Source organism: Enhydra lutris, unplaced genomic scaffold (assembly GCF_002288905.1).
Source record: "Enhydra lutris kenyoni isolate GAN:26980312 unplaced genomic scaffold, ASM228890v2 scaffoldscaffold14, whole genome shotgun sequence".
NCBI lineage: Eukaryota > Metazoa > Chordata > Mammalia > Carnivora > Mustelidae > Enhydra > Enhydra lutris.
The window spans coordinates 45,809,555-45,834,064 of NW_019154098.1; the positions used below are offsets into that span (position 1 = coordinate 45,809,555).

Here is a 24,510-nt window from a genome sequence, read left to right on the forward strand (position 1 = left end):
ATGAGGGAGAGGAGATGCAACGTGGGGGGTTAAGGGGGTAGGAGAAGAGTAAATGAAACAAGATGGGAATGGGAGGGAGACAAACCATAAGTGACTCTTAATCTCACAAAACAAACTGAGGGTTAATGGGGGGAGGGGGGTTGGGGGGAGTGGAATTATGGACATTGGGGAGGGTTTGTGCTATGATGAGTGCTGTGAAGTGTGTAAACCTGGCAATTCACAGACCTGTACCCCTGGGGATAAAAATATGTTATATGTTTATAAAAAATAAAAAAAAATAAAAATTAAAAAAAAAAAAAAAAAAGAATGCCAGTTCCTTCTTGTCTGGCCCATTCTCCCCTTCCCAGATTTTTCTCCTCCTGCACTCAGCCTTACAAACTGAAATTTTGGTGACGCGAAAATACTTGTCACTCGCGTCCAGCTTATACTTCCAGGTCTTTCCTTATGCATTTTTCTTCTAGTTGGAGTATATATCCTTTCATCCCCTTCTTTATCTAATCAGTTTCTGCTCTCCCATAAAGACTCAGCTCCTGGCTTCCTAATCCTCAGAACATTCCTGGAGCCTGCCAAAGTAGGCTAAAATTCCCTGCCCCACTGTGTTATCCCAAAGTGTTCTACATACCTCAGTCACAATACCTCTACATATTATACCTCTACATACTATTCCAAAGTCCCCCATACCTCAGTCACAGTATCTATGATATTATATAGAAGTGATCAGTGAGTGGGTCTGCTGTTCCATAAATTATAAGCTGGTTCCATGCTGTACCACCAATACCCAGGAGGGACTTAGATTTGTTGAACAGCTCACACTATTTCTGACAACAAAAAACATAAGCGGTTTCATTGGGAATTTGAAATTCCAACAGAAGTCAAGAAATTTACAAACTGATTATTTAACAAATTTGCAGCTGCTTGAGTTAAGTGAATTTAATCTTTTAATTTTTCTTACTAGTTTGTTGCAAAAAGAGTTTATGCTTAGAGGTAGCCCAAGAGCATTTTTCTTGGCAGGCTGGCTCACTGCCTGGAACCATGTCAGCACTTTGCCTAAAGCAAGACAGTGATTATTTAAGTAGCAGACACGCTGATGGATCTCACGGCAAGACTGAAATGATGCATTTTCCACATTAGAATTCTGTAATCATGACTGTCACAAATGTGATTTGATTCAATTACCCAAATCGAACAGCACATTTCTCTTGTTCTATATCCTAAATTCCTCATTATTTTATATTTTTAAGTATAGTAAGAATAGAAATAGAAACTTTATCAATACTCAACTGATGCAAAGGAAAGACCTATATACGTAAAATAAATAAAATAGATCACTGTACTCATTCATTATTCAGAAAAGAATTCTGTGTCCCAAATTACTTGCATACCCCAGGGAACAGTGATTTGTCCAGATAATCACTGCAGCTCTGCATTTCATTGCACTAATATAAGAATGGCCTAAGGACAATTTTTAGATGAAGCAAACAGAGATAAAACCTAAGAAACAAGGTAAAATTCTATTTTCTTAATATTGATAGAGTTAGAATTATTTATAATCTTTGTTTTTGTTTTACATTTTGCACACTCTAAAGTAACCTTAAGAGGGCTCCCTACAGGGCGCCTGGGTGGCTCAGTTGGTTAAGTGACTGCCTTCAGCTCAGGTCATGATCCCTGAGTCCTGGGATCGAGTCCCACATCGAGTCCTGCAACAGGCTCCCAGCTCCACAGAGAGTCTACTTCTCCCTCCGACCTTCTCCTCCCTCATGCTCTCTCTCACTGTCTCTCTCTCAAATAAATAAATAAAATATTTTTAAAAAAAGAGGGCTCCCTACAGAAGATCACTGTTTCATAATTCAGTGCTCGGTTTTTCAGAGAATTTCAATTACTAAAGAGGGGGAATCTCAAAACTAACCATAAGGAATTAAACATTACAAAAGGTGCCCTCTGCATATTTCCTCCTTCTCCCCTTCATCAGTATGTGCTTGGTCACACATTCTCTACATCGTTTGCAGAATCCAATGATAAAAAAGTTCCTTACTTGGTATTATGTGTATCAATGGTATGGAAGAGCTCATGTAATTCTTCTCCACTCAGAACACCATCTGCAAAATATGCTTTGAATTCTTCAAAGGACAATTTTCCATCATCTGAAATGGTAGGAACAGACAGAAGAGAAGCAGATCATTTCACCTCTGTATATTGTTACATCTTTTAATTTTAAAAACTTTGTCCCAATGCTTATGCAGGTTTATTTGTGTATGTAAACACATTTATTTTAAAAGAACGAAAAATTCAAAGTGCAAAAAAGAAAAATAATTTAATATCTCTCTATAGTACATAGTCTTCAGATGTATACTCTCTGATGAAATAGGTCTACATGGTTTTAAGTATGTTTGGGATCATTTATTTCTAGGGCAAACATTTAACAAACAATTTAACATGTCAAAAAGTTATCCACCCAACCAAATAATAGCCTAAGACAGAGTCAATTATTTAGACATTTTGTCTTGATATACAGGACCTAGCAGGTTACAGAATAAATACTAGATGTTTAATAATGCATATTGATTAAATGAATGCTAACATTTAGATTTTAGAGTCATTATTACAATCCAACAAATGGTTTTCATTCCCTACTATTTAAACAAAAGAACAGTTTTTAAAGACAAGCACATTCTACTTATTGTGAAATACAAAAGTGAATGACAATTAAATCAGGGAGTCTAATAAAAAGAGATAAGATGTGTAGATGTAAGTGTAAGTGTGTTACACAGTAACACACAGTAAGGGCAATAAGAGATATACGTTGGAATATATGGGAGTTAGGGCAATCAAAGATCCTTTCATTTGGGAGCATGAGGAGTTTTAGTAACTTTTGCATCTGACATTCTGCAACAGATAAATGTGGATGAGTAGAGATTGAAGAAACACAGTAACAGATTAAAGTAAAAGATCTCTACAAGATACAGAAGCAGAAAATTTAAGGGAGTGAATAGATGTGAAGGAAAAAGAAAACATCCTTCTTTCTATGCAGGAAACTGGTTTGCCAGTTACCTCAGGTAAGTTGCCAAATGATTTAAGTGGTGGAATGTTCCTCTCCATTTACAAAGAGGAGGAAGGAATTTAGGGTCATAAAACTCCTAGAGTGGTCCTACCAACACCATACTCAACAAAGTAGAATTTGTCTTTGAGAAAAAGGTGATAAGATTTAATAGGATTGGATCTTTAAGACCCATTTGGGTCTTTTTTCTTTTTTTTTTTTTCCTCAAAAGATGGCCCACAGACCCCCTGGAGTTCAGTTAAAATACAAATTTCTGGGCCCTACCAGAGCATCTAAATCTCGTAGAGGGCATGGAAGGGAGGGGCAGTCAAGAAATCAAGATTTTTAATGACCTGTGAGAGTTCTCCTCACACTAACACTTACCATAAAGGACACAATAGGCCTAATCACTGAATGAGCTGCTTTTTCAGATAGGGATTTAAAGGTTGTAACATTTTCAGAAATCCTTATTTGCAAAATATAAACATAAAGACCCTTGAGAGTTCTTAAATTCCATATAATTATACTTTTAACTTAATAGGTGTATTAAAGCAATCTTCCAGTTAATTCTTGCCAATAGCTAACTGAGCATTAGAGGTCACAACAAACCTGATCTAGATTGTGCACTGAATGAGATCCTCACTCCCAGAGGTCCCCTGGATGGACCTACCCCAGTCTAGCTCAGCCATTCAAAGACCACAGCAACCCATTGCAAAATGAAACTGAATCCACCAGGCTCATCAATTGTCTGATTTTGTATTTCTGCTTTTGGATGGGATATTTTAGTGTCATATCTCAAATAACTATGTTTAACTTTGGCTCAGTGTAACCTGAGGTATATTCCAGACTGGACATATTATAGTTATCACTACTGTGTATCTCCTTACTTTGACAAAATAATATATCACAAGGTTGGGGAACTGGACACAAACCACATCTAGGTATAGGAGAAAGAAAGAGAGGAAGGAAGGAAAGAAAGAAGGAAGGAAGGAAGGAAGGAAGGAAGGAAGGAAGGAAGGGAGGAAGGAAGGAAGGAAGGAAGGAAAGAAGGGGAAGGAAGAAGAGAGGGAGAGAGGGAGGAAGAGAAGAGGGAGGGGAGGGGGTGGGAGAGAGGCAGGGAGAAGAAAGGAAAAAGGAAAGGAAGGGAGGAAGTAAAGAGAAGGAGAAAGGAAGAGGGAGAGAGAAAGGAAAGAAGATAGAAAGAAGATAGAAGAAGACAGAAATCAACTCATAATAGAGAGGAGGAAACTCTACTATGGAAATTTGTAACAGATGTAATACATACATATCCATGGTGGAACAGGTTTCCTTTGGTGAATATTTAATGGTTCTCAGGTAAACTTAACTGGGCTATTATAGAACTTAACCTGCCTGTGCACCCTATGGACAGCATGAGCCTCTGTATACTGCTTTATAATCCCCATAAGTAAGTAAGCTTGAGTGGCAATGTAAATACTGTCAAATAAAAGCACTGAACAACAAATGCTCTGATCATTCTATGGGTCTAAAAGCCTTTTTTCTTTGTAATTCTTATTAGAAAAAATATAAAAAGATAAAGGAGGCATTCAATTTTAGTCCTGACTTGAAGGATGGAAACTACATTTTGAAAGTCTGTTTCTACCACATCCAAGACTCCTAGAAGTCTTAAATTCAGGATACCATACTTTTAAATAAACAGTTATAATGAGTTACTTTGGAATATTTCTAGACTAATTCCTTAATGTTAAACAAAAGTATCACAGTTTTTTGTTTTTAAGGAAAAGGAGACAAAATACTCCTTTCTAGTGTGGTTCTACATTAACAAATCAATCTCAATTTTTTTATTAAAATATTTTTTTCAACTTCAATTTTTCAACTGATCTTTTCTTTTGAAATGGAACATAATTAAACCTTGATTTATACTGGCTTACAGATTAGCCAAATCTTGTGAGATCTGATATACTATGACAATAAATCTTTTTTTTTTTTCAAGATTTTACTTAAATTTTATTTAAATTTAAATTTAAACTCAATTTAGTTAACATATAGTGTAGTATTAGTTTCAGGTGGAGAATTTAGTGATTCATCCCTTACATATAACACCCAGTGCTCATTACAAGTGCCCTCCTCAATGCCCATAACCCATTTACCCCATTGCCCCACCCACAGGCCCTCCTATAATAAATCTTAATCTTTACCAACAAATGATACAGGTTTTTCAGTTTTTCATATCTGAATTACATGCTTCGCCTGAGTTTGTCCTGAGCATAGCTGGCCCCTCCTTTGCTTTATTTTTAAAGTATTCTGATCTTATACTCTACATTCCATTGATTTTTGAGATGGAGGTAGCAGGTTGCAGTTGCTTAGAACAGTCTTTTTTTTCATCTTTTTTTTTTTAAGATTTTATTTATTTATTTCTCAGAGTGAGCACAGGCAAATAAAGTGGCAGGCAGAGGCAGAGGGAGAATCAGGCTCCCTGCTGAGCAAGGAGCCCGATCGATGCAGGACTCGATCCCAGGACGCTGGGATCATGACCTGAGCCGAAGGCAGCCGCTTAAACAACTGAGCTGCCCAGGCGTCCTGCTTAGTACAGTCTTAGAACAAAGAAAACTTGAGTTTTTAACATGGATTTGCAAATTATTAGTATAGCACTTTCACCCACTGTCTCATCAAATTTTTACTCAGATCCTACTATGATCCAACACTGTTTTGTGCTAAGAACATAGACAGGCAAGCCCTTAAGGATTTTGTACTTATGACGGAGGATATAGGAAATGAATAGCTAAAGACTGGGTAATTTAAAGACTGGGTTTGATAAGGGTAATTCTAGGAGACCCAGGATGATGTGAAACCATGCAGAAGAGAAACAAACCCTGATGTAGGTAGGTATATAGGGAAGGCTTTCCAGAATAAGTGACATTTCAGCTGAAATACAAATGAAAAACAAAGGTTAATGGGGAAAGATCTGTAAAAGGGAAGAGTATTCCCGGTAGAGGAAATGCTAACCACAAAGCTAGGAGGCAAGAAATGATACGGTTTGGGAACTGAAAAGAAAACTCAGTAAACTTGGTCAAAGAATACATACCAAAGTAGAACGAATCATAGTTACTAGGTGCTGGGGGGAGGGGGAACTGGGAGATGTTGGTGAAGGGATACAAAATTTCAGTTATACAAGATGATTAAGTTCTGGAGAGCTAATGTACAACGATGTGACTACAGCTAACAATATTGTATTGTATACCTGAAATTTCCTAAAAGGGTAGCTATTAAGTATTTTTACCATAAGAAAAGAGTAATTGTGTGAGGAGATGAATATGTTAAGTAGCTTTATTGTACCAAATATTGCACAATACATATGTCTGTCAAGTTGTACACCCTAAATATATACAATCTTAAAGTGTCAACTATGCATCAACAAAGCTGGGACAAAAGACTACATGCTGGGTGGGAGGAAGGACAAGCCAGAGAGTTAGACACAGAGAGTCAATATCATGAAAAACCATACAAATCATGGTAAAGACTTCTGAATTTACCCCAAGAGGAGCCACTGCCCTATTAGGAAGCTTACGTGGCTGGAGTGAGTAGAGTGGAGTGGATAGGTGTGGCACCAGAAGAGAAGACACATTAGAGGTCATTGCCATAATTAGGGTGAGAATAAATGGCGGCTTAAACCTTGGTGGTAACAGTAAGAACACAAAGTAAGTGACCAGATTTATAATCTATTTAGGAAACAGAATCAATAAGAACTGGTGATCAGTTAGAGGTGATGAATGAGAGGGAACAATAAGTCAAACATGACACCCATCCAAAACTGAGTAATCAGATGGATAATATCTTCATTCTCGCAAGAGAGAACACAAGGCAAAAAGCATACGGTTGAGTACTGGGCTCTTTGGCCTGCAAAAATTAGATGTACCTATGGAATAAGTAGATGCGTCTAGCAAGCAGGGGGTATGGGGTATAGAATATAGGATATATATCATAGGGGTAGAGGAGAGAGAGAGGGAGAGATGAGGGTGACAGGAAGAGGGAGAGGTACTTAGAATTACCAATACATACTAATTGAGGTCCTAGAAGTGAGTTCATTCTCCCAAGGAGAATGTCTACATTCTGAAAAAGGGCATAGAATAGACTTTGGAAATAACAACTAATTCTTTAAGTTTCAGATTTTATAAATGCTTTGTTGTTGCAAGGATTTAGAGGTTGTACAGAAAACACTTGGCACAGTACTTTACATACAGTACGAGTTCAATGAAAGTAGGTGTGATTTTTGGGTGGCTTTACATGATCAGTCTTGCTAAGTCAAGATGGTTATGTATTATTAATTCCCATATTGTTCTCCTTCTTGAAAAGTACTTATTGAGTACACACAGAATAATGGGTATTTGATATGTTTATTTAAAAGTAGAAATTTGGGGGCACCTGGTTGGCTCAGTGGGTTAAGCCTCTGCCTTCAGCTCAGGCCATGATCTCAGGGTCCTGGGATCAAGACCCGCATTGGGCTCTCTGCTCAGTGGGGAGTTTGCTTCCCACTCTCTCTCTGCCTGCCTTCCCCTCTCTCTCTGCCTGCCTCTCTGCCTACTTGTGATCTCTCTCTCTCTCTGCCAAGTAAATAAAAATCTTTAATTAAAAAAAAATAGAAATTTTAATTTATTTTCTTAGGTAATAACTTTTTTCACATCCTAAAACTGGTACTGTTGGAAAAAAAGAGTCTTTTTAAAAATACTCATTTAATTTTTCTTTCAAGTTTTGTTTTTACAAATATGCCAACAACTAGAGCACTTTCCTACGGTCATGATTTTAATCTAGTTTTTGTGATCATTTAAATGATTATTCTTTTGGGGTACCAAGATGGCTCAGTAGGTTATGCATCTGACTCTTGATTCGGGCTTAGGTTGTGGTCTCAAGGTCCTGAGATAGTCCCAAACTGGGTTCCACTGGGTGTGGAGCTTAAGATTCTCTCACTCCCTCTCTCCCTACCCCTAACTGGTGCTTGCTCTCTAAAAAAAGATTATTCTTTCAAAACACTGGATTTTCCTTCACGTATTTCTTTGCCATTTTTGAACACTTTAAATATTGTAGTTTATTAAGATTAAAACACCAAAACATGATCATCTTCAAATATAACATCCTTGTACAAAATGAACACCTGGAAAGCATTACTCAGTTTAACACACAAAGAATAGCATATACTTTGCATAATATGCAAATTTTTAGAGGCAGAAATAAAAAATAGCAACCTTGTTTCTAAAATGAAGTTCTTAAATTGTAAATTAAGAAAAATAATCATTAATATATTAACATTTAACTACATGTAAATAGATTAAACACTTACTATCAAATGTACATACCACTTAACATAAGCCATTTAATATTATTGTGTATTAACTTCCTTATCTCTTCACAGTCTCTCTACCTTTCAAATGTCTAATGTTTTATATTTGCTTTAAAACAAGTTACTGACATTTATATAAATGCAAATAAAAGACAAGTTCTTCTGATTTCAGTTCTGATATGTAAAGACCTTACACATTATCACTCCTATTCTTAGAAGAGTAAAAAGCTGAACAAACTGAAAATCAGTAACTTTTCTTGGACTCATCAGAAAACTGAGGTTGCAGGGCAAACCACTACCAAAAGTCTGAGGAAAAGTGGAAAACCAAAGAATCCGAGCCAAGATCTGCTTACACAGAGCAAAAGCTACTGGAGCCATAAACTGATAGAAAAAGTTACATGATAATTTTGATGAATTGCTGGAGGCTGGGTACAGACTAGCATGAGAGGGAGAAACTCCTGGGGGCTTCAGGCTTTAGGGAGCTTCCACACTTTCTGGGTTTTACCTCTAGGAACCCCACCAGATTCTCATAGTGAGGAGACAAAAAAAGATCACCTTGTAGCTCAGGCATAGGGAAGAACAAGAGTAATCATGAAATATACCCAGAGTGCTCTTCAAGACAAAAGTCTATTCTTCAGAGGCACAAACTGTATCAGAATTCTATCCTGGGCACCTGGGTGGCTCAGTGGGTTAAGCCTCTGCCTTCGGCTCAGGTCATGATCCCAGGGTCCTGGGATGGAGCCTTGCATCAGGCTCTCTGCTCAACAGGGAGCCTGCTTCCCTTCCTCTCTCTCTGCCTGCCTCTCTGCCTTCTTGTGATCTCTGTCTGTCAAATAGATAAATAAAATCTTAAAAAAAAAAAAAAAAAGAATTCTATCCTAACGGAGGGGGAAATGAACCATGAGAGACTGTGGACCCTGAGAAACAAACTGAGGGTATTGTAAGGGAGAGGGGTGGGAGGATGGGTGAGCCTGGTGACGGGTATTAAGGAGGGCATGTATTGCATGGAGCACTGGGTGTGGTGCATAAACAATGAATCTTGGAACACTGAAAAAAATAAAATTAAATTAAGACATTTAAAAAAAAAAAGAGTCCTATCCTACTTGACGGGAGGACATTTCTTTCACTGTAGTCCTCTCTAGCCTGCATATCAAATAAGTTGAAGGGAAGCTAAGAAACACTTGGGAAGTTCATAGCCCAGAAACACAGGCCCACTGAAAGACTGAGATTTAATCAGATGATTATTGAACACATTGCTCCTCCAATCCTTATCCTTGCACTAACAGGGCTCCCATATAAACACAGTGGATTACAGCTGAAAGAGTTGTAAGACTCAGATTCTCTCTCGGGGGGGTACTTAGGGAAGCCCACATCAACAAAGGAGACAAAAAGACAAGAGGAATTTGAAGGTTTTAGTACCTACAGCTACATTAGACACTGCCCAACTCCTACAAGATTAGCATAATTTCTCAAGCTAGAAACCTATTAATTTCATATCCTATTCCCTGATACATCATGATCACCTTTCACAAAAATATTATAAGGAATGCTAAAATGCAAGAAAAAGCACAGTCTGAAGAAACCAAGCAAGCATCAGAACCAGACTCAGATCTGACACAGATACTGGAATTATCAAACAAGAAATTCTAACTAACTATGATTAGCAGGTTAAAGGGTCTAATGGAAAAAAAGAGAAGAGATGGGTAATGTAAACAGAGATGGGAGCTCTAAGAAAAAAAAATAGAAAGAAAATGTTAAAAATCAAAAACACAGAAATAAAGAATGCCTTTGATGTGCTCAGCAGTGGACTCAATACAGCTGAGAAAAGAATCAGTGAGCCTGAAAAAAAAAAAAATTAAACCTAAATAGAACATCTAAGAACACTAAGAGATTTCAAAAGGTGTTACACAAACACAACTGGTGGAGAAGATAAGATAATACAGAGCAGAAGAAATATCTGAAACAATAATGGCTAAGAAATTTCCAAAGTTAATTACAGAAACCAAAACACATATCCAGGAAGCTCAGAGAGCACAAAACAGGATAAGTTCCTGCCTTGATATCCCTCCACTTTGACCTAAGCAACCCTATACCTAGACATATCATATTGAAACTGCAGAATATCAAAGACAAAGAGAAAATTTAGAAAGAGGTAGAAAAAAATTTAATCTATAGTCTGTATAGGACTAAAAGTACAAATTACAAATTACAGTGGACTTTCCATCAGAAACCAAGCAAGCAAAAAGACTATGGGGTAAAATATCTAAAAGTGTTGAAAGAAAAGTCCTATGATCTAGGATTTTATATGCAGTGAAATTATTGTTCAAAAATGAAGGTGAAATAAAGACCTTTTCAGATGAACAAGACTGAAGAGATTCATTGTCAGCAGAACTTCTTGGAAAGAAATGTTAAAAAAAAAGTTCTTAGGAAGAAAGAAAGTGATACAGGTTGGAAACTGGGATCCATATAATGAATAGTGTCAAAGAAGAAATAAATGAAAATAAAATATTTTGTTTTTCTCATTCTGAATTAACCTAAGAGATAAATGTATGAAGAATTAATACTAACAATATATTCATAATTATAGTATATAGATAAGTGAAATAAATCACATCAATTCATAAGGAACAGAAGGAGGCAGTGGAAATATTCTGTTATAAGGTAACTAACTATATTACCCATCAAGTGGTATAGTGTTATTTGAAGATAGATTTAGATTAGTAAAAAAATAAATACTGCAACTTAAATTAGTGAAAAATGTATACACCAACAACTAAAACATTTTTTTTAATTAACATATAATGTATTATTTCTTTCAGGGGTACAGGTCTGTGAATCATCAGTCTTACACAATTCACAGCACTCACCATAGCATATACCCTCCCCAATGTCCATCACTCAGCCACCCCAACCCTTCCATGCCCCTCCCCCCAGCAACCCTCAGTTTGAGTCCTGAGATTAAGAGTCTCTTATGGTTTGTCTCCCTCTCTGGTTTCATCTTGTTTCATTTTTCCCTCCCTTCCCCTATGATCCTCTGTCTTGTTTCTCAAATTTCTCATATCAGTGAGATCATATGATAATTGTCTTCCTCTGATTGACCTATTTTGCTTAGCATAATACCCTTTAGTTGCATCCACATCATTGCAAATGGCAAAATTTCATGTTTTTTTTTTAATGGCTGCCTAGTATTCCATTATATATATATATATACACCACATCTTTATCCATTCATCTGTTGATGGACATCTGGGCTCTTTCCATAGTTTGGCTATTGTGGACATTACTGCTATAAACATTCAGGTGCATGTGCCCCTTAAGATCACTACATTTGTATCCTTAGGGTACTTAGTACTGCAATTGCTAGGTAGTAGGGTAGCTTCAATGAAAATATTTTTAAAAAATATAATTGATTTGGTAAGAGAGGATTTAAAATAGAATATATAAAATGCTGTTTAAAACTGGATAAGGCAGAAAAAGAGGGAGAAAAAAGAGACAAAGAATGAGTGGAACTAATAGAAAATAACCATAAATATGGTAAATATTAATCAAAAAATACCAATAACCAATTTAAATGTGAATGATCTAAATATACCAGTTAAAAGGCAGAGATGTCAGGGTGGGTTAAAAAAAAAAAAGCCAACTACATGCTGTCTATAAGAAACCCACTTTAGATATAAAGACTCATATAAACTAAATCTAAACAGATGGAGACAGGCATACCATAAGAGTGCTGAACAGGGGGCGCCTGGGTGGCTCAGTGGGTTAAGCCTCTGCCTTCCTCTTGGGTCATGATCCCAGGGTCCTGGGATCGAGCCCCGCATCAGGCTCTCTGCTCGGCAGGGAGCCTGCTCCCCCCGCCCTCTCTCTGCCTGCCTCTCTGCCTGCTTGTGATCTCTCTCTCTCTCTGTCTGTCAAATAAATAAATTAAAAAAAAAAAGAGTGCTGAACAGAAGAAAGCTGAAGTAGCTATATGAATTTCAGTCAAAGTACACTTCAAAACAAAATTATCAAGGATAAAAAGGGCATTTACTTAATTATAAATGGGGTCAATTCTCCCAGAAGACAACAATTCTCAGTGTGTATATGCCTTAAACAGAACATCAAAATACATCTGGCAAATACTGATAGAACTGAAGAGAAAAATAGGCAAACCCACAATTACAGAGACTTCAACATCCCCGTTTTAGTAACTGATAGATCAAACATGCAGAAAACCAGTAGGGATACACTTTACCTAAACACCACTACTGATTACTTTATCTATAGTCATTCATATAATACTCCTTTCAACAAAAGCAGAATATGTAATCTTCTCAAGCTCACATGGATTATTCGCTAAGATATGTCATGTATCTATTTAGTTTTGGCCATAAAACACACTTTAACATATTTAAAGTAAAGAAGTGACATAAAGTATGTTCTCAGACCACAGTGGAAGTAAACTAGAAATCAGTAACAGAAAGATAGCTGGAAAATCCCCAAATATTTAGAAATTAAGGATCACTTTTCTAATTAACACAAGAGTCAAAGAAGAAGTATCAAGAGAAAGCAAAAAAAAATTTTAAACTAGATGAATATGACAGTACAACAAATTAAAATTTATAAGATGCAGTGAGAACAGTTCTGAGAGGAAAATTTACATCATTAAATAAATACACCATAAAAGAAAAAAATTATCTAAAATCAATATCTAGGCTTCCACATTAGGAAATTAGAGAGAAGTAAATTGAGCCTAAAGCAAGCAGAAGAAAATTAATAATAAAAATTAGAGCACAAACCAATGGAATTGAATCCAGAAAAACAACAGAGCAAATCAGCACAACTAAAAACTGATTCCTTGAAAAAACTCAATAAAATAGATAAAGCTCTAGTTAGGCAAAGCAATTAAAAAGGAAAGAAGACAATATGATCAGTACCAAAAATGAAAGAAAAGTTATTGCTCTTCATAAAAGAGTACTATGAACAACTCTATGCCCACAAATTTGATAATTTACCTGAAATGGAATAATTCATTGAAAGACAAAAACTACCAAAAGTCACACAAAAAGAAACAATTTTAACAGGTCTATATCTACTAAAGTAATGGAATCAATAATTAATAACTCACAAAAAATAAAGCACCAGGCCCAGATGGATTTATTGGTAAATTCTATCATATTTAAGCAACAAATGACACCAATTCTCTGCAATCTCTTCCAGAAAACAGAAGCAGAAATAATATTACTCATTCTATGAATCCAGCATTAGCCTAATACCAAACTTAGCCTAATACCAAAACCATTATAAAAAAGGAAAACTCTAGACCAATATTGTTCAGGAACATAGATGCAAAAATCTTCAACAAATATTAGCAAATTGAATCCAACAATGTTTAAAAAAATTATACATAAAGACCAAGTGGGATTTAGTTTAGTTATGCAAGGCCGAACCAATATTAAAAAGCCAGTCACTGTAACCCGTAACATCAACAGGCTAAATAAGAAGAAATCTATGATCATATCAATTGAAGAAAAAGCATTTGATGAAATTGAACACCCATTAATAATAAGAACTCAGTGAACTAGGAATAGAAGAGAATTTCCTGAACCTGATAAAGAACATCTACAAAAACCCCAAAGCTAAAATCATATTAAATGGTGGGGAAGTAGAAGTTTCCTCTTAAAATCAAAAATAGATCTTATAAGGTGTCTTTCTCACAACACTTATTTAACAATATTCTGGATTTCCAAGCTATTGCAACATGACAAGAAGCAGGAATAAAGGGTATACAAATTGGGAAGGCAGAAACAAAACTGTTATTTCTTCACAGATGGCATAATTGTTTATGTTGAAAATCCCAAAGAGTCAGCAAACAAAACAAAACAAACAAAACCTAACCAAAAACAAACTCTCTGAAAAGGAAATATAGCAAAGTCACAGGGTATAAGGTTAATATATAAAAGTCAATTGCTTTACTATATATCTGTAGCAAGCAACTGGAACTTAAAAAACAATACCATTTACAAAAGTACACCCAAAATGAAGTGCTTAGGTATACATCCAGTAAAATATACAAAGGATCTAAATGCAGAAAACTACAAAACTCTGGTGAAAAAAATTAGGTAAGATCCAAATAAATAAATAAACAAATAAAGAGATATTCCAGGCTCATGGATTAGAAGATTCAACATTGTAAGGCCTCAGTTCTTCCTTGGGCTCCTCAATGGCTCAATTGGTTGAGCATCCAACTCTTGATTTTGGCTCAAGTCATGATCTCAGGGTCTTGGGATGGAGCCTGGAGGTGGGCTCCATGTTCAGCAGGGAGTCTGAGGATTTTCTGCCTCTCCCTCTGACCCTCCCCTGCTTGCATGAGTGGGGGTCTCGCTCTCAATAAATAAATAAATGAATCTTTGAAAAAATATATCAATTCTTCCCATCCTTGTATTTTGATCAATGCGATTGATAATTGCAATCAAATCCCACCAAGCTACTTGATAGTACTGACACACTGATTCTACTGTTTATAGGGAGAGACAAAAGACCTAGAATAACAAACACAATACTGAAGAGGAAAAACAAAGACTTAATAGTACCCAATTTCAAGAGTTAGTATAAACTCAGTCATCTCACCAGTGTTGTATTGGCAAAAGAGAAGATGCATAAAATCAATGGAACAGAATCAAGAAACCAGAAATATAACCACACGAATATAGTCAACTGATCCTTGACAAAGGAGCAAAGGCAATTAGAGAAAAGATAGTCTTTTCAAGCAATGGTGCAGAAACACCTGGATGTCCATATGGAAGAAAATGAACCTAGAAATAGATTTTATACCTTTTGAGATAATAAAATTAACTCAAAATGGATCACAGACCTAAATGTAAAATCCCAAAATAAGAGAAACCTTAGATTGGGTGACAAGTTTTTAGATACAACACCGAAAATAAATCATGAAAGAAAAAAATGATAAACTGGACTTTACTAGAATTTTAAGTTTGCTCTGTGAAAAAAATACTCTTAAGAGAATGAAAGACAAGCCATAGGCTGAGAAATATTTGTAAAACACATCTGAATAAGGACTTATATTTATAATATACAAAGAACTCTTAAAATAACAATAAAAAGGCAAAAGCCAATTAAAAAGTGGCCAAACATCTGAATAGACACAAAACCAAAGAAAATATACACATGGCAAACAAGCATTTGAAATATTTTCAATACTGATTGTCATAGGGAATTAATAATTTAAATAGTAATGAGATACTACTACATCCCCATTAGAATGGCTTCCCTACAAAAAAACCACACACACATACACACATACACACATACACACACACAAAAGCCAGCAACACCAATTTCTGGCTCAGATTTGGGGCAACAGGAATATTAATTCATTGTTAGTGAGATAGCAAAATGTTGCAGCCACCTTGGAAGACGTTTTAGCATTTTCTTATATAGCAACAATGCTCCTAAGTATATGCCCACCTGCTCAAAAACTTATGTCCATACAAAAACTGCATGTGAATGTTTCTAACAGTTTTATTCATAATCACTAAAATTTGGAGGTAATTAAATGTCTTTCAATAGGTGCATGGATAAAATAATTTTAGTACATACACAGAATGGAATATTATTTAGTGATTTTTAAAAAGTGAGCTATCAAGCCAAAGAAAGTCATGGATGAATCTTGTCAGTCTGAAAAGGCTCTATATTTTATGATTCCAATTTTATGACATTCTGGAAAAGAGAAACGTATAAAGATAGTAGCAAGATCAGTAGTTGCCAGGAGTTCAAAGCAATGAGGGTTGAAAGGACAAAACCAGGGGATATTTTAGGGTGGGGTGACTATTTTGCATGACATGGTACAATCGTAATATGCCATTAAGCATTTGTTGAAACCCACAGAACTTTAAACACAAAGAACAAATTTTAATGTGTGTAAATTCCTAAAAAATCATTTAGGAGTTCAGGGGATTCCAGGATGGAATGGAGAATGTGACAAAATAATTTAAATGTATTAGAAACATATGAAACAATCTCACTGAAGATAGTGAGGGAAAACAGTGTTGACGTAAGTAACTTTGGAAATGAATGGCATCTATATAAAGGCAAGATAAGCCATACAGAAGCATTATACTGTAGTTGATAGAGTTGATAAAGTTGTCTTCCATGGGCACATAAGTAAAGCGCCAAAGTACTACACATGCACACTGAGATTGAACAGTTATGTAAATCAGTAACTGACTTGGGGAGCAAGTGTCTCACTGTTGGGAGTGATAGGTTACTGATAAAGCAAAGGGAGGAGACTAGAATAATCCATGTAGTAATGGTTTAAAGTTGGAGATATGACCATGACCTCATGTTTAACTTAATATAGATACATACGAGTACATGCAGAAACATTAGCAGAAATATGCATACACTTGGGTTACTATACACATATATATTTCCTTGCTCCACCAGCCAAAGAGCTTAGAAGCAATAATGACACACCAGTAACAACGAGCACATCCACCACCCCCATCTTTGTTTCTCATATCATTCTCTAGTAACAACAGATATCAAGGATCCTTGGACAAAGTGATTGATTCTCATACTGGGACAGGATTATAAAAGATGAGTCTCCAGCATCTGAAGGGCCAGAGAATAATTACTAAAAAACTCATAATTATGAGATTAAGTCAAAGGCACACAGGTCTACTGAAAGAGCTCCAAATAGCCGAAGTGTGACAATTTGGACAATAAAATATATTGAGTAGTACTGGATTAATAATAGAATAAATATCCAGGAGTCCATAGTGTTATAAATAAATACACCCATAAATGAGAAAACAGACAAATCTCCCCTGCAGAGGAATTATAAGTAATTCATGCACATACTCAGTCCTCAAGGAGGTGGAATGTAACTTCCCACTCCTTTAGGGCGGACTGCCCAGAGTAACTTCTTTCCAGAGAGTCCAGTTACGGAAAGGGGAAGAATGAGAAAACTTTGCAGTGGAGAAACCTGACAGACACTACCTGATCCAGGAGATGGAGGCCAACACCAATAGTCATAAATCATGTTGACAGTATAAATCTTTGATATGATATGACGGTACTTTACCTCTGTGATCTTCCTCCCCCAAACACATAACCTCAGCCTACTCATGAGAAAAAGCACCAACAAATCCCAATTGAGGGACATTCTATAATACACCAGACTAATACTCCTTAAAACAGTCAAGATCATCAAAAACAAAGACAGTCTGAGAAACCGAGCCTAAGGAGATAGGATTACTAAATGTAATGTGCTATCCTGGCTGGGATCCAGAAACCGAAAAGGGACATTTGGTAAAAACTAAAAAAATCTAATAAAGTGTGGACTTAGCTTAAAAATGTATCAATATTGGCTCATTAATCGTAACCCAAGTACCACACTAATGTAAAATGTTAATAATAAGGGAAACTGGATGTTAGGTATATGGGAATTCTCTACAGTAGCTTCAGTTTTTCCATAATATAAAAATGTTCTAAAATAAAAATTTAAAAGTATATACAATAGAATATGAAAGTTATATGTAATTCCATATATATATATATATAAACAATATATGAAAAACTGCTTTGCTATGTTATCAACATGGTAAAGTCATTTATGTTTATTCATATTAAATCTTGAAATCTAACATATTAAACTCAACAATCAACTCAGTTAATTCATTTCTTTTTTTTAATATTTCATTTATTTATTTGACAGAGAGAGAGAGATATCACAAGTAGGCAGAGAGGCAGGCAGAGAGAGAGGGGGGAAGCAGACTCCCCACTGAGCAGAGAGCCCCATGCGGGGCTCGATCCCAGGACCCTGAAATCATGACCCAAGCCGAACGCAGAGGCTTAACCAACTGAGCCACCCAGGAGCCCCAATTAATTCATTTTCTTAACCCCAGACAAGCTACCCTGTCTCTCACGTTTATCTGCAGACTATCTGAGAGAATGAAATGTTTTATGTACTGGTGCTCATACAAGTAAAAATATGTTGACCTATTATTTTTCCAAGCATTTCTACTCTGAATTTTATTGACTCTACTTATCACAATAATATCATGAAATAGTTATATATTCTTACTTTTCTTTCCAGGAACAGAAGAAAACTGAATCACAATAAGATTAAGTAATTCTGATGTGGTCCCTGAAACCCATCTCTTGGGACATATTTTTGGAATCAGGTCATTAAAACTGACATCAGTTTAAAATTTACAAAGTGCCCAAAACTCAGGTAGAAAATTGAATAATTCAGTCAAACCTTTGGCTCTTCACTGACTTGATACCAAATATTTAGGTTCCTTACCAGGAAAGCCTATTTCTTATATCAGAATAATTTTGTCATTTGGAATTCTGTTGGAAATATGAAAACACTGTCTTCATCTTGAAGTAATGAGTATACATTAATTTTTCATGGCTAGAAAGTGTGCTTTTTAATTTAGTAAAAAAAAAAAAGGTACCTGTTTAGAATGGGTAAAGAAGATGTGATATATATATCACATCTTCTTTATGTGTGTGTACACACACACACACACACACACACACACACACAATGAAAGATTATCAGCCATCAAAAAAAAATGCAATCTTGCCATCTGCACCGATGTGGATGGAACTAGAGGGTATTATGCTAAGCTAAATAAGTCAATCAGAGAAAAACAATTATATGATTTAACTCTTACATGGAATTTTAGAAACAAAACCGAGGAGCATAAAGGAATGAAGGGAAAAATAAAGCAAGACAAAACCAAAGACGAAGACAAACCACAAGAAACTCTTAACCATAGGAAACAAACTGAGGGTTGCCTGGGGTGGGGGTGGGGGCATAAAGTACCTGAGTGATGGGCATTAAGGAGGGCACATGATGTAATGAGCACTGGGTGCTACATAAGACTGATAATCACTGAACTCTTCCTCTGAAACTAATAATACACTATATGTTAATTAATTGAATTTAAATTAAATTAAATTTTAAAGAGATATCTGTTTAATCTCACTTTCATAAAGGATTAACAATAATATTTTAGGTAAGACTGGGAGAAAGGCAACAAACCACCCCCCCCTCCACCACCCATGACCATATACTCAGCCTTTTGTAGAATGATAGATGAAAGAAACATTGTTGGAGGAACATTTGTCATTGAAAGTGTATTCAAAATCAGCAATGTAAGGAATACCCCATTTGTAGGAAAATTTTAGGGCAAAATGAAAAATTAAATGTTTTCATACAGATATATCTCTGTACAGATGTACAAGTACATCTCTCTCTCTCTCTCTATTTTAGTTGGGGCTTTATGCAGCTCACACTACTCTGGGGGTGTGTGTATGTAATCCAAGCCTGGAAAAATCAGCTCATTTCATCTCTTAGTTATTGCTTCAAGATTGGGTATATGACTCTAGTTGATCAATCAGAGAAAATCTTGAGATTTTTGCTACAATTATTCTAGAAGAGGTATTCTCTCTTTATTCTGATTTGTTGAACTGGTAGGATGCATTCCAGGAGTTGTCTCGTCTCTCCTGGTGAGAAAGCTAACCTGAAAGTAAAACCAACTAGAGGAAAACCCAAATTGAGATGGAGAGAGGGGGAAGGAGACAGGGAAAGAGAATGATCCCTGAACACCTACAAGAAACTGTGCCTCTATACCACTGGGCATTTCAGTTACAAGAGCCAACAAACACTCTATTTTATGATCTGAATTGGGTTTTGGGCTTTGAACTGAATTGGTCCCGATGATAACGATCTTTCTTTTTTTCTAGTTGTCTTAATTTTTACTCACTTCAGAGATTTATTTGAGGACAATTATTCTGTAAGCTTACCTAGGTGAACCCAGGCCCAAAGAACTCTTCCTCTGAACTCATACATTAGTATATTTAGCATTCATTTGGCTTAGTGATAGTTCTTGCATTGTTGATGACATTGTTATTCAATTTTCTCTGTTTATGACTTTTTTAGAAGATTGTATTTATTTATTTGACAGAGAGAGAGTGAGTGACCACAAACAAGGAAGCTGCAGAAGGAGAGGGAGAAAAAGGCTGCCCACTGAGTAGGAAGCCCAATGTGGGCTCTATCCCAGGATCCCGGGATCATGATCTGAGCCAAAGGGAGACTCTTAACTGACTGAGCCCTCCAGGTGCCCCTGTTCATGAGGCTTTTTTAATCAATAAGTTGCTAAGTTCCCAAAGGACAACATTATTCAATATCTCTTCCCTACCTCAAGTCCCAAATTATTTAGAGGTGATTGACCAAGTATTCTCCAAATCTACAGGCAAACATCAAAAAGAAGCTATTTTCATTACACCAATAGATAATTTGTCCTAGTACCATAAAGCTTTTGTCCTTATAAAAGTTCACAGCTTTTGATCTGCTTTCATAATTAATTCACAAGTAAAGAAATCATATCTTTAGGACCTATATGAAATTAGTGAAGGTAGAAGGGAACTGATGGGTTTTGAATACTTACGACATACTAAACAAAATCCTTGGGACTTCACATATATTTACCTTGTACATTCATAATAATGCTGCTCATTAAATTTTATTATTATTACTATTATTATTATTATTTACTTTAAAAATGAAGAAACGGCGCCTGGGTGGCTCAGTTGGTTAAGCGACTGCCTTCGCCCCAGGTCATGATCCTGGAGTCCCGGGATGGAGTCCCACATCGGGCTTTCTGCTCGCTGGGGAGTCTGTTTCTCCCGCTGACCTCTCTCTCTCTCTCTCTCTCTCATTCTCTCTCTCTCTCTCAAATAAATAAAATCTTTAAAAAAAAATGAGGAAACAGGTTGAGAGAGGCTCATTAATTTGTCCAAGTGCACACCCTGGTGAACGCATACTAAAGTTTATGTTTTTTTAATCTCTGTATTTCCACCACCTAGCAGTGTCCAGCATGTAAAGAGCACTCGTAAAATATTAGGCAAATGAATGAATGAGTGGATGAAACAACACAGGGTAGAGCGAAGATGAAAGGTCGTCCTTTTTGGTTCCAAATCTCTGTTAAACTCAGTCACCTACAAACAGGATCGTCACCATAGTAATTCCATCTATTTTTTTTTTGTCTTTTATATTTAAAGAACATTGAATCACTTAGCATTATGCATGTGGAAAGACTGATATTTCTACACTTCCACAGCGTAACCCCACTACAGAGGTGAGCCACAATACTCGAAGCGTCCTGAGGTAAATACTAGGGCTTTTATGTTAGAAGGGAAGCTGGATATAAATTGTATTTACTTGTTCCATGACCTTAAACAAGTTATCTATGTCTCAGGTTACTTATTGATAAAATTGGGATAATGGTATTATCTTCTTCATAAGATTGTTACAGGGATTAAATAAAATTAGGCCCAGCAGAGCATCTGTCATAGAGTAATCCTTGGGTCAGGTGATTTACAGTAATTACTGTAATATTTTCTTTTGAGACTGGACCTATTTTCTCACGGTCATAGAAGCCTCAGTGATGTACTAAGGAAAAAGACAATGCTTCTTGTTAACAGTAACAGATATTTGTAAGTAAGCTCTCCTAACAAAAAGTGACCCCAATGTTATAAAAAATAACCTTTAATATGTAAGATATTCTCATCATAAGTAATAATCTCATTACCCACCCAGTTTACCCAAGCCAAAAACTAGGAATCTGACCCTCCTGCCCCAACCTGTAAGTACAGGATACCATTAAATACCTTTCTTTCTCTTAAACATTTTCAATTAATTACCAAGTCTTTGCTGATAATACATTCAAAAATATAAAAGTCAGTTTCTTATCTCTATTACCTTTGCCATGGGTTTACTGAAGCTGTCCATAGCTCTAATCTGGAGGGTTTTGCTGTCCAGGTACCAGAGTATGGAGGCTTTAACTCAGGTAGAGATTCGGAAGTAGTGAGAAGTGATTTGATTTTGAAGACATTTTAACAAAGGAGCCAACAGGGGCTACTAATGGAGTAGACACGGAGTTATTCTAGAAGGAGCAGAATCATGGATGCCTCTGAAGCTTTTGGTCGGAACCCCTGCTGAATAGTGCTACCATTTCCTGACTTGGGAAACACTGAACAAGCAGGCAGCTGGGTTAAGAATGTGGCTTCAGATATGAGCATGGTAGGTATTCAGTATACATTTTTATAAATCAAGAAATTGTGTTCAGAAACTAACTCCTATGTAATTGTTCAAGTTGTGTGGCTTTGTTCTTGCCTTTTCTTTTACCTGCAATTACCTGTCCCCCATCTAACCTATACCTACTCAGATGAATTAGAGCTCAAGAGAGGCTTACTTAGCACCCCGGGGCAGAGTTAGACTCCCTTCCTTTATGGTCCCATAGCAATTCAGTAACGTTTACGAAATACTAACAATAAATCAAGGATCATACTGAACACTAGGTATACAAAGGTATATAGTTCCTGGCCTTCAAAAGGCTTACAGTCTAATAGGGGGTAGGGAAACATACCCACAAACTATTCAGTACAATCTGATAAATGGTATTATATACAAAATGCAATGAAACTATAGAAACTATAGGTGGGTAGTCAGGCATTAATTTTTACTGAGTAAAAAATAGACATTAATGTTTACTGAGTGTGTATTTGTCATATGTATGTTACTCTGTGTTATTTCATTGAATCATCACAACAGCCCTTTAAGCCAAACATGGATCTTTAAGAACCTACCCAAAGTTAAACAGTTTGCACATGGCAGAACTAGTTTGCATTATCAACCCCTGACTCTTAAGCCATTCTTGGCCAAACCAAACTCAGAGGGGGCTTCCCGGGAGAGATACACTTGGGCTGAAAGCAGAAGGATGAAGGTCATTCCCAGCAGAGAAAGCTGGGGCTTTCTGAGGGCTGGGGGAGTCAGAGGCTTTAGAGATAATGGAGGGGGGGAGGCTGGGCAGGGGACACCACACTCAGTAGTTTCTGGATTTTATCCTACAACAAACAGGTAACAAAGAATTTTGAACAGAGAAGGGACAGTATCAGATTGACACTACAGAAAGATTATTCCAATATAGAATCTAGTATTGATTTATATCACAGCATTTATTAAGGTATAATTATTATGTAATTCATGTTAATCTCCCCTCTAGAATTTGAACATAAATTTAACTGAAGTTCATTCCATTCCTTGTAGTGTGTGTTTGTGTGTGTGTGTGTGTGTGCGTGCGCGCATGCTGTGCTGACTTTAATTTAGCCTTATTTATTTAGTATCTTCAGTGCCTAACAAAGTGTCTGGCAAATAGGCACATTGCCTGGTCATAAATGAATGAATGGAAGAGAGAGAGATGGAAGAAGAGTAGGAGAGCGGAGACTAGAATTTAAGATTTCTAATTCCAAACCTTATACTATCATTTCTGTGCATAGTTCTCATTAGCCCTAATAAAACATTTAAAAAACAGTACAAATAATGACCAGTTGGGAAAAAAAGTCAAAATATTTCTACTTTTTTTTTTTTTGACAGAGAGAGATCACAAGTAGACAGAGAAGCAGGCAGAGAGAGAGAGGGAAGCAGGCTCCCTGCTGAGCAGAGAGCCCTATGCGGGACTCGATCCCAGGACCCTGAGACCATGACCCGAACTGAACGCAGCGGCCCAACCCACTGAGCCACCCAGGCGCCCCCAAATATTTCTACTTTTAAAGGAATATACTGACCCACTGGTCATTTTGACATCATGAAGACACAGCCAACAAAATCCAGCATTGCAACAGGTTTGATATTAAGGAGAACCTTAGATACTGAAGGTATGACATACATTTCAGTTTTTCCCATTTCTCTAATTATTTTATTTAAAAACCATGAATAAAAATGAATTCAATTTCCTTAGTTTCAGGGTTGGAGTAAAAAACCCAAAGGGTGACTTAGGCATATAGGGCCAAGTCCAAGCACATCAGAGAAATTATATTAGGGTTATTGGTTTGCAAACAATAGGAAAAGCTGAATGACCACAGCAAAGATCGGGCAAGCACTAGGGCAGCTCTGAGGGTTCAGCAAGGTCCTCATGGGCAGAACATCTGGGCACTGCCAGGGGAACAGCTCAGCCTGTGGAAAGACTGATATTTCTACACTTCCACAGCGTAACCCCACTACAGAAGTGAGCCACAATACTCAAAGCATCCTGAGCTAAATACTAGGACTTTTATGTTAGAAGGGAAGCTGGATATAAATTGTATT

At 36.5% G+C, this 24,510-nt stretch overlaps 1 protein-coding gene across 1 annotated transcript in view; it reads right to left on the bottom strand.

The window, feature by feature from the left end:
- Nucleotides 1-24,510, bottom strand: part of LOC111146817 (N-terminal EF-hand calcium binding protein 1) — a 210,446-nt gene that overhangs the window by 171,435 nt on the left and 14,501 nt on the right. Inside the window, exon 3 of the mRNA XM_022502513.1 lies at nt 2,033-2,141. Coding sequence (XP_022358221.1) covers nt 2,033-2,141 — 109 coding nt within the window. The remainder of the gene's footprint in view (nt 1-2,032; nt 2,142-24,510) is intronic.